Source organism: Podarcis muralis, chromosome 6 (genome assembly GCF_964188315.1).
Source record: "Podarcis muralis chromosome 6, rPodMur119.hap1.1, whole genome shotgun sequence".
Lineage (NCBI taxonomy): Eukaryota > Metazoa > Chordata > Lepidosauria > Squamata > Lacertidae > Podarcis > Podarcis muralis.
The window spans coordinates 93,730,707-93,740,971 of record NC_135660.1 but is presented as its reverse complement, the minus strand read 5'-3'; the positions used below and the strand labels follow the sequence as shown (position 1 = coordinate 93,740,971).

Genomic DNA, 10,265 nt, shown 5'->3' with positions numbered 1-10,265 from the left:
CGAGACCGGCCCGGCAGGTGGAGCGGAGGCAGCGGCACACAGGCGACAGTGCCCTTCGAAGGCACAGCAGGAAAAGCAACAGGCGGTGGCTCCGGAGCGCCCAGAAAATTGCGAAAGCGAGCTCGCATTTCCTCGCGGGCGAGTCACTCTACCACTGCTCGGTGTTGTGGCTTCGCAGGCTCTGACCATAGCTGTCAACTGTCCCTTATTTGGCAGGAAACTCCCTTATCCCAGCGCCGTGTCCTGCTGCTGTCCCTTAATGATGATGTCCCTTAAATTTCCCGGGTTTCATGCTCGCCTGGCTCGGGAGGGAAGCAGCGGCTCGGGGTCCTCTGCTGTGAAAGAGAGAGCGCGCACGAGCTGCTGCGTCTCCGTCTCTCCCTTTTCCCATTCAGGGGCATGTCGTGAGGAGACAGGTGGCGGCGGGCAGGCAGGCAGCCCCTCTCTTGCGAGACTTCCGCCGTGCTGCCAGGGGAAGCCGGAGGCGGCAGTGGCGGCTGAGGAGGCGGCCTGAAGGAGGCGGATGGGGAGGGACGCAGAAGGGCGGCACTTCAGCCGCCGCCGTGGCGCTGCAACTGCCTCATGCCGGGCTGGCGGGTGGCATGGGCGAGAGTCTCCCTCCCTCCCCCCCCTCTCAGGCGGGGAAGAGCCGATGGAACTCCTCGCGCTAGGACGACGGCAGCCCCGACATGCTGCTTAGCATCCCCTCCAACCAGTGCAGCATCTTAATGTAGTGATTTCCCCCTCTGCATCCCTTTCAGAACTCTATTTTTATAAATCATTTGTCCATCCACAGTTCACATTTTTACTACAAGTTTTCTGTCAATCCTACCAACGTACAGTGGTGACTCGCAAGACGAAATTAATTCGTTCCGTGAGTTTTGTCGTCTTGTGATTTTTTTCGTCTTGCGAAGCACGGTGTTGGGAAAGTTTTGGAAAAGCTTCAAAAATCACCAAAGTCTTCAAAAACCTCAAAAAAGGCTAGCACACCGCGTGCTATGAGTTGCTCCTGGAAGTCAAGTCGCAACTGTATTAACGGTGTTAAGAAAAAGGAAACAAACTTGCAAGACGTTTCCGTCTTGCGAAGCAAGCCCATAGGGAAAATCGTCTTGCGAAGCAGCTCAAAAAACCAAAAACCCTTTCGTCTTGCGAGTTTTCCGTCTTGCGAGGCATTCGTCTTGCGAGGTACCACTGTATGTAACTCTTGACAATAGCTTTTCAACTAAATTATAAACTTTCCCCATTCTTTATTAAAGAGGTCCTCTTCCTGGTTTCTAATTCTGCCTGTAAGCTTTGCCATCTGGACGTTGTTCATCAGTTTTGTCTGCCACTCTTCTTTGGTGGGAGTTGTAGACCCTTAGGATCATCTAGTCCAACCCCCCGCAAAACACAGTCAGTGGCAGCCAAAGCAGCCTGGCTCCATCAGTGCATAAAGCTAAGCCAAAATCCCTTATTGTGGCTGCTGGTCCCTTCTTTTCCAGGCTGCTGGTCCCTTATTTCCAAATCTGCAAGTTGACAGCTATGGCTCTGACAGCTGAGAGGCGGCGGAAGGGGCGGGCACGAGAGGGCGGAAGCGGCGGGGAAGAGGGGGCGGGGCGCGCGTCCGTCCGTCCGTCAGTCGGGGCAAGCCCCGCCCCCGCCCCGCCCCCTGCCTGAAGAAGGGAAGCTCCGCCTGAGGGGGCGAAGGAGGAGCGGCCGCCAGGTGGCTCTTCTGCGTCGCATGTAAACAAACGGCCCCGTTTCCCCGCGAGCTGCCGGTTCGGCGTGAGGAGAAGCCGGTGGGGATCCCGTTCTGCCCGCCGCGGCCTCTTTCCTCAAGGCGCCTCCCCGGCTCCCTGGGCGAGGGAGGAACCGGCGCTCTGCACATGCTCAGGGGCACCGCCGCCGCCGCTGAAAAGGCCCCAGATAGCGCTGGGGAGGCTGGCTGCGCTTCCGCCCAGCGGAGCCCTCCCCGGGGGGCTGGGGGTTTAGCGCCGAAGAGGCGCCTTCCGAGCAGGGGGGGCAACTTGGACTATTGAGGGGGCAGGTAAGCCTGATCCATCACCAGACGTGGCACACGCAGTGCCCCCTCAACTTTTGGAAGGGAATCCGGCCCCCTTCAAATATTTTATTTGGGGTGGGGGGAGGCAAAGGGACCCCCCCCCCCAAAGAGCCGGCTCCGATGCTTCCCAGGTGACTTGGGGACCACTTGTTCCTCCCAGGATGCGCCCCCGTGGATGTCTGCAGGTGAAATTGCAGAACAAGGTGTTGGGATTAGGAGGCAGAGGTTGACAGGACACCACCCGGAGTGTCCTTAAAGGGCTTTCCCCTGTGATTCCAGTCCTCTATGAGGATCTGTAAGAACTCTGCATCGGTTTTAAACTTTGGAAATGTTTCCCCCACCCACCCTCAAGAATTGCAAGCCAGCGAAACCAGAATTTCACTCGTGCGATTGCTCTGATTCTTTCAGGAAATGTCTGGACCGCTTCAAGAGATGTCTCAGGGGGCAGATGAGCTCTCTCACGATATGGCAGACCCCCTCGAAGAAATGGACACGTCGGATACCCAGTGGGGTTGGTTTTACTTGGCTGAATGTGGCAAGTGGCATATGTTTGAGGTAGTCATTTATGTAGATAGCCCACCCTATTCAGCATTCTGTTTTCCTGTCCTCGCACTCTGCAAAGTAGGTTGTTGTTTTCATTTCACAGATGGGAAAAGTGAGGCTAAGAATCTCTTGCAAGTCGTAGTATATTTTATAAATTTTATGTTAAAATACATGAATGGACAACAACGTGCTCTGCTGGAAGCATCAGAGGGATCAGCTTTTATACAAATACAAATATATGCACAATTAGAAAACAGTTTTAGGTGTTAATTTCAATACCATATTTTGGTTTACAAAAATCAGATAACTGATTGCCAGTTCTTCACGTCTCCGCTCCTCCACATGCAGCTGCTGGGTGACCTTGGGCCAGTCACACTTCTTTGAAGTCTCTCAGCCCCACTCATCTCACAGAGTGTTTGTTGTGGGGGAGGAAGGGAAAGGAGAATGTTAGCCGCTTTGAGACTCCTTCGGGTAGTGATAAAGCGGGATATCAAATCCAAACTCTTCTTCTTCTTCTTAGCAACCTTTTACATTATATTTTTTACTCTTGTCTTCACTTAATTTAGATAGCTTTGCTTATTTCCATGCTTTCTTTATCAATTCTTTTGTTGTAGGAAATTTTGCAGAATGCCAATTATTTGCAATAACTGATTTTGTGATAGTGGATAAATCAATTCCTTTGACTTCAGTGGTGCTTACTCACATCCAGCTGTGTAGTATTGCAGTTCAAAACAAGGACATTGTTCCGATTAATAATAAAGGTTGAAGGAGACCCCAGCCTACAGCTTTTGCAGAATTAATTTTGCTGGCTTTATTAGGTGTAAGATGCCATGAATGCAAAATCTCAAAGAATATTCTAGAATTTAAATGAGAACTTTGGCAGTTCTTCTGTACTTCCAACATTTACAGAATCTTGTAGCTGAAAGTATTAAAACTACTGAGGCACCTTTGTATCTATTCTCCTAAATTCTTCTAAAATTCACTCTAAAATGCTGTTTATGTGCTACTGATTATTGGGTCACTTGTTTATAACCTTTAAAGGTGTGCTTTTCATTTGTTTTGAAGACTGATTCTACTAGCCAGTGTTCACTTAGCAGTGAAGACATTGAAGGGATGTTCAAAATTAATCCACAAGGTTCCATTTCTTTTACAACTGCAAAATTCGACTATGTGCTGGACTTTTCAGGTATGTATATCTATTTACTGAGAAGGTATAAGATGTTTATAAGCCAGGGGAAATACCCTATGTTGTAATTGGGAAGTTTTCTGATTGCGTGGGTGAATAATTAACAGAGAACTTTTACTTGTAGTAAGGCATATGATGCAGTGACTATGCTGAAGATAAACACATTTGTATGGGTTACTGCCTGGGAGACTTTTTTTATCACATTATCAGTGGTTTACGACATTTTAAAACACAAGTTTAACCTATTCTTACACCCTTATTAAGTTCACAGTACCTTAGCATTGGGACGCGGGTAGCGCTGTGGGTTAAACCACAGAGCCTAGGACTTGCTGATCAGAAGGTCAGCAGTTCGAATCCCCGTGACGGGGTGAGCTCCCATTGCTTGGTCCCTGCTCCTGCCAACCTAGCAGTTCAAAAGCACGTCAAAGTGCAAGTAGAAAAATAGGTACCACTCCGGCGGGAAGGTAAACGGCGTTTCCATGCACTGCTCTGGTTCGCCAGAAGCGGCTTAGTCATGCTGGCCACATGACCCGGAAGCTGAACGCCGGCTCCCTCGGCCAGTAAAGCGAGATGAGTGCCGCAACCCCAGAGTCGGCCACGACTGGATCTAATGGTCAGGGGTCCCTTTACCCTTTACCTTTTACCTTAGCATTTGGTATGGCTTATTCTGTGAGCTGCCCTATGTGTCCTGCCTAGAGGTCTTGAAGACAAGTTAGGATAGAATGCAGTAACTCAGTATAAATGTAGTGTGAATCAGGAGTGAGACCAGGATACTAACAAAAGGGAAAGTCGTCCCCCCGCCCCCAGTGTGTGTTTCCTTAAAGCTTGTCAGAAAGGGCAAGAGCTATATTTAAACAGATCAAATCAATTTACCTACAATAGATTTTGATTGGCTTGTGAACTGATCATTGGTGCACTTTTATGTGCTGTTAACTAAAATTCCCATGGAAGAACACTGAAAAAAGTGCTCGACAAAATTCTGTCTGTCCATTTTCTAGACCAGCTTTTCCCAACCTGGTGCTCTCCAAAAATTGGGACTAAAACTCTCATTACTCCTGATCTGGAGGGCACCAGCGTGTGGCAGGCTGATTTAGATTTTGGCTAACTCTGGTTTTTTACACAGGGATGAAACAAACTAACCAAACAACTGGAAAAGAACGTCCCATAAAAAGAGCTCCATTTTCTATCACTGCCTTCAGGTAACAGTCACTCACATTTTCCTTGTGACATAGTTCTTTCTTTCTTTAAATGTTTTAGTGTTAGGTCAGGCTTCCTCAACCTTGGCCCTCCAGACGTTTTTTGGCCTACAACTCCCATGATCCCTAGCTAGCAGGACCAGTGGTCAGAGATGATGGGAATTGTAGTCTCAACATCTGGAGGGCCGAGGTTGAGGAAGCCTGTTTTAGGTTAATGCTGATAGTCTTCCCCCTACCTTGAGTATATTAAAATGCAAAAGACAGATGAAACTATATTCACAGTTCATCACTTGGTGCACCTCAGACATTGTGGAAACAAATTATCGTAGCCATTTTGCAATGTCTGATGCAATTTATACACCAGCCCTATATTTACTTCACTTCTCTTTTTTTCTTTTTAACTTTGCATCCCTGAAAACATTCAGTTTTGAATGAGCTTTCTTGCAGTCCGCCGAGCAAAAGTTATTTTGTTCAAGCCTCATTGAATAGTAGCTTTGCAAAGTACATTATTTATTTCCTTGTTTTCATCTCTCTTCCTCCTTTGATTAACTTCTTGATCATCTAAACAAGTAAGATATTCAATAAGGAAAAAGGAATGGACAGGTGAATCAGACTTAATTACTTCAAGGGAAAGAGCAGCACTGAACTAGATGGACCAGTGGTATCACTAGGTTTAAGGCAGCTTCCTGTGTTCCTAACCTTTCCAGAACTGATTTTTAAAAATAATCTAAGATCATTTCCTCTTCAGGTGATCTCTTACATTTTCTTAGTGTTCTGGGTTCTCCCTAGGACAAAGAAGTGGGAATAAGTTAAGTAACCTCTGCCCCTTGTAGGAAAATTGGAGAAAACATAACTAAATAGGCACATCTAAAACCTTAGGTTCTAATTCAGCAAATCATTAAAGCACCTGATTGACTGATTATTTTCTTTTTATTCTGCCCTTATTGTTCAAAAACAAAATCCAAAGAGGAAACTAAAACTCTTTCCAATCCTCTACATTTTTGTAAATGTACATTTTGCATTTTGTGTAGTATTTCTGTCTTGAGTGGGGGATGTGACAGCATACTGACTACTCCTTTTGTACTTAAAGTTTCATCTGTGAAAATCAGTCTATCCCCATGCCTTCACACTGGGAGAATGTAAATTCAGAAGAGCCATACCAGGTAAGACCTTAGTGGGTTATTTTGAAAACGTTAGAAGCAAAGGACTTAATGCATCTGGGTAAAGTTCCGTGTTTCTCTCTCCTTCAGCTAATTACTTTGCATAAGCTGACAAATGAATATAAGGAGGTTGCTGGTCAGTTTGGGAAAACAATGGATAGTAATCGGATTAGAAGAATTCAGAGAATTCAGAATCTAGACCTGTGGGAATTCTTTTGCAGGTGAGTCTATTTTTAAAGTGGTTTTTGTGCTAAATAGCATCTCTTTTAAAGACAGATCATTTCAGTATTTACATTGACTTAATTTCAAGCTTAAAATTCATGTTTCCTTTCGTTCATTCTTAATCAGACGTGTCTTTATCTGCCTTGCATTGCATGTCTTTCATTCTTTTCTCTTTTAATACATTGTGCACTGAGCCCCAAACTACATAAATGGCCAGTGTCAACCCATATCTCCTACTAGCTCACCCTGGTAATGTTTTAATTAAAAGACAACATTGTTATTGTGGTCCTGACAGTTGACTCTACAAGTTTTGGTGGTTGTTGTTTTAAAAATTCTTTACCACTCTTCATCTGAGGATCAGAGGGCAGTTTACAGTATAAAAACACAAAAATCCATCACATAATAACAAACAAATTCAATTATTTAGGTTTAACTGTCTTGAACTGGCCTGCTCAAATGTCACATTTCAATTCAAAGTCCCCAGATATTGTTGTTGAAGGTTGCAGGAGTTGAAGGCAGTATTTAAAAAAACTGGACCAGTCTGCACATTTTCTTCAACTTGAAATGTTCTTTGCATGATCTTTTTGCATAACATTGACTCATCCTGATGTTCCCTTGATCTGTTTTGTATTTCCATGCCAAAATACATCCATGTCATTAATGTGCTAATTCATAAAGTGCTCTGGCAGCAGAAACCTTGTCGAAACCAGTATGGTTTACTCATCCTTTCAATTAGACCGGCATAACTTAAGTAGCCTACCTGACAGAGCTAAACAACAACATCCCTGCCTGGTTATCTATAAACATGTCTTACCACGGGCAGCTGGGCAAGTGTCTGCTTACATCCCTGTAAAATGTTTTAGAAATTGCCGTTTTGGGGCTTTTTTAATCAGCTTTTTTATAATTAGTTTCCTAGCTGTATGCAGATACTTACAGAAATACATTAAGCAAAGATCTGCTATTTGTTTTGCATAATGATTTCTCAGCCAAGATCCCCACAAGAGGGAATTCATTGGTCTCCAATGGTTGTGTTGAAACTAATTTATAGGTTAGCACCAACAATATTTGCTAGAAGTAGATCCGTTAATGGTTTTTGCATGATGAATTATAGTGATATCCCAGTGTTGTTGTTTTTTAAAATTTATCTAGGGCTCTGATTTATAAAATATCAAATTTCTAATGTGTGCGATTCTGCGGTAGAAAGGACTGTATTAGTTCATACAGCTGGTGTATGGAGAATATTATTTTTGAAATGTTACCTTGTGTAACTAAAAAAGCCACAAAACATTTCTGCAAGTAGAAGACTAGTTTATCAGTGATCTGGTCTAGGCCTCTCCCTGCGTTCACAAGTGCAGTCTCCTACCTGCAGTCTGCAGTCTATTTTTTAAAGGAATTTACTGCCTCTTCAACTGTGAGGTGGCAATGGCTTTCCGACCTTGGCTTTTGCTTTGCCCACATTTTTATTCTAGTAGCGTATTTCCATTACAAATTGTTATTTTGTCCCTTTGACAGGAAAAAGGCTCAGCTAAAGAAGAAAAGAGGTGTCTCCTTCATTAATGAACATATGCTGTTTCATGGCACCAGTAGTGAATTCGTGGAAGCCATCTGCATTCATAACTTTGACTGGAGAATCAACGGCATGCATGCTGCTGTATATGGAAAAGGCAAGGGGCTGCATGAGCTGTCTTTTATGGGTTTGCATACACGTTATGTTCTTGCAGCTTTCTCCTAGTTAAATGTTTTACTACAAAGTAGTTCCATGCTGCCCTTGTGAGCATCTCTTAATTAATCTGAAAAAGTGTCTTGCTAAGGGTCAGAATTGAGAGCCATAAATTAGAGCTAATCCCAGAAATTAGATCCGCGGCAAATCACCAATAAGTTCCCAAGCACACCCACTAGTCCTTGAGTGAGTGATGTTCCAAGGAAAAGTAAGCAAGGACTGCAATTGGCGCTCCCCGATCTGGATTTCTCTGGAAGCTTTCCACATAGTCCCAGCAACCAATCGCAGCGCAGGTGGTGCATATACTGCTTCCACTTCCAGCTGCTATCCAGTGGTGCGGATCAGGAAGTGTGTGACATCATTATATTTTATCCTGTGTTTCCATTGATACATGTTTTAGGCCATGGGTAGGCAAACCAAGGGCCACGGGCCGGATCAGGCCCAGTTGCCTTCTGGATCCGGCCCATGAACAGTCTGGGAATCGCCGCATGGATCACCAGTATGCACGTTCTTTCCCTCTCCCTCCCTCTCCCCCACACAGTGGCGGCGCCTCCTCCCTCCCTCCTGGCTTTTCCCTGCCCTGCCTAGAGGAGGAAGGGGGCTGGGCTTTGTTGGTGCCAGCAGCAGCGCTCAAGCAGCTGACATTTTAATCAGCCCCTCTCTGGAGCCCTTTTGTGCACTGCTCATCGTTCTGCCGCCATCATTTTTCTCCCCAAAATATAGTCCGGCCCCCCCACAAGGTCTGAGGGACAGTGGACCGGCCCCCTGCTGAAAAAGTTTGCTGACCCCTCTTTTAGGCGATAGAAGTGAGGATTTGACATGGTTGCCATTTTTGGCAGCAATCCCATGTCTCTGATCATGTGTGGTTCCACCCTCAGGCTTCAGTAAGTAGGATGACTGTATTTCTAGACTATGCTCAAGAACTTTTCTCTTTCTGTAGGGACGTATTTTGCAAGGGATGCTTTATATTCCAGCCGCTTCTGCAAAGATGACTTGAAGCATGGCAGCACGTTACAGATTCATGGAGTTGACCTGCAACTTCAGATGTTTTGGAAGCATAAAGTGATGTTTCTTGCTCGTGTATTGACGGGGGACTATGTCAATGGGGACTCCAAATACGTGAGACCACCTTCAAAAGACGGGAGCTTTGTGAATTTATATGACAGCTGTGTAGACAGCACCTGGAACCCAAGGATTTTTGTCATCTTTGATGCCAACCAGATCTATCCAGAATATTTAATAGAGTTCAGCTGACTGAGCTGAGTGGCAGTATTTAATTTGTTTGCTAAAGAAAATAAAACTTAACTTCGTGGATAAGTGTTTGGCAGAATGGAAGTATAAAGCTTGACTAACTTCAAATTTCAGATCATTTAAATTTCAAATCCTTCATAAGCACTGTTATTGATCCTGCTACATTACATATGGCCATTAGTCTTGGAACTTGGGCCAAATAGGAATTGAAAATATCAGGGCAACAATTGGTTCAGCTTGCTTGCTTCACAATCCGTCACCTGTCAAAATTGGCTGTTTCATAAAATTCAAGTAACCGGCAGAGCTGGGTGGTTCTTCAGTAGGATTGAAACATCTAACTTAAATTTATCCCTGTGATAAGATGATCAGCTGTTGTGGCTAAAAGTGAGATATACTGCTCATATCCAAATGGACATTTTATAAAATGCGAATTAGGTTTGGCATGTTATAAATCCTGCAGCTTTCCTACAGCCACCAGTTCAAAGTGTTGGTACTGACCTTTAAAGCCCTAAACGGCCTCGGTCCAGTATACCTGAAGGAGCGTCTCCACCCCCATCGTTCTACCCGGACACTGAGGTCCAGCTCCGAGGGACTTCTGGCAGTTCCCTCCCTCTGAGAAGTGAGGTTACAGGGAACCAGGCAGAGGGCCTTCTCGGTGGTGGCGCCCGCCCTGTAGAATGCTCTCCCATCAGATGTCAAGGAAATAAACAACTATCTGACTTTTAGAAGACATCTGAAGGCAGGCCTGTTTAGGGAAGCTTTTAATATTTGATGTTTTATTGTGTTTTTAATATTCTGTTGGAAGCTGCCCAGAGGGGCTGGGAAACCCTGCCAGATGGGTGGTGTATAAATAATTATTATTATTATTATTATTATTATTATTATTATTATTATTATTATTACTATTATTACTACAGCCACTGAAGTGGAACGGGGGCACAAGTCC

The 10,265-nt window shown here is 44.8% G+C and overlaps 1 protein-coding gene across 6 annotated transcripts; it reads left to right on the top strand.

The window, feature by feature from the left end:
• Positions 1–1,630: 1,630 nt before the first annotated feature.
• PARP11 (poly(ADP-ribose) polymerase family member 11) lies at positions 1,631–10,176 on the top strand. Of its 6 annotated transcripts, none has more exons than XM_028728801.2 (8): positions 1,631–1,778; positions 2,450–2,552; positions 3,650–3,770; positions 4,894–4,969; positions 6,057–6,129; positions 6,217–6,347; positions 7,861–8,012; positions 9,009–10,176. In XM_028728801.2, exons 2-8 carry the CDS (start codon positions 2,490–2,492, stop codon positions 9,320–9,322), a joined length of 930 nt encoding a protein of 309 aa, XP_028584634.2. In that variant the 5' UTR covers positions 1,631–1,778; positions 2,450–2,489; the 3' UTR covers positions 9,323–10,176. The 6 variants fall into 6 exon arrangements, with proteins under 6 accessions (XP_028584634.2, XP_028584631.2, XP_028584633.2 ...); XM_028728798.2 differs by having other exon boundaries at positions 2,450–2,596; XM_028728800.2 differs by having other exon boundaries at positions 1,647–2,026.
• The last annotated feature ends 89 nt before the right edge of the window (positions 10,177–10,265 follow it).

Excerpts from the sequence above, each read along its gene's own strand:
- PARP11 (XM_028728798.2), top strand. The coding sequence starts at position 2,453 with ATGTCTGGACCGCTTCAAGAGATGTCTCAGGGGGCAGATGAGCTCTCT. Across the intron at positions 3,771-4,893 it reads CTATGTGCTGGACTTTTCAG|GGATGAAACAAACTAACCAA; the intron begins GTATGTATATCT and ends TTTTTTACACAG. Across the intron at positions 6,348-7,860 it reads CTGTGGGAATTCTTTTGCAG|GAAAAAGGCTCAGCTAAAGA; the intron begins GTGAGTCTATTT and ends TCCCTTTGACAG.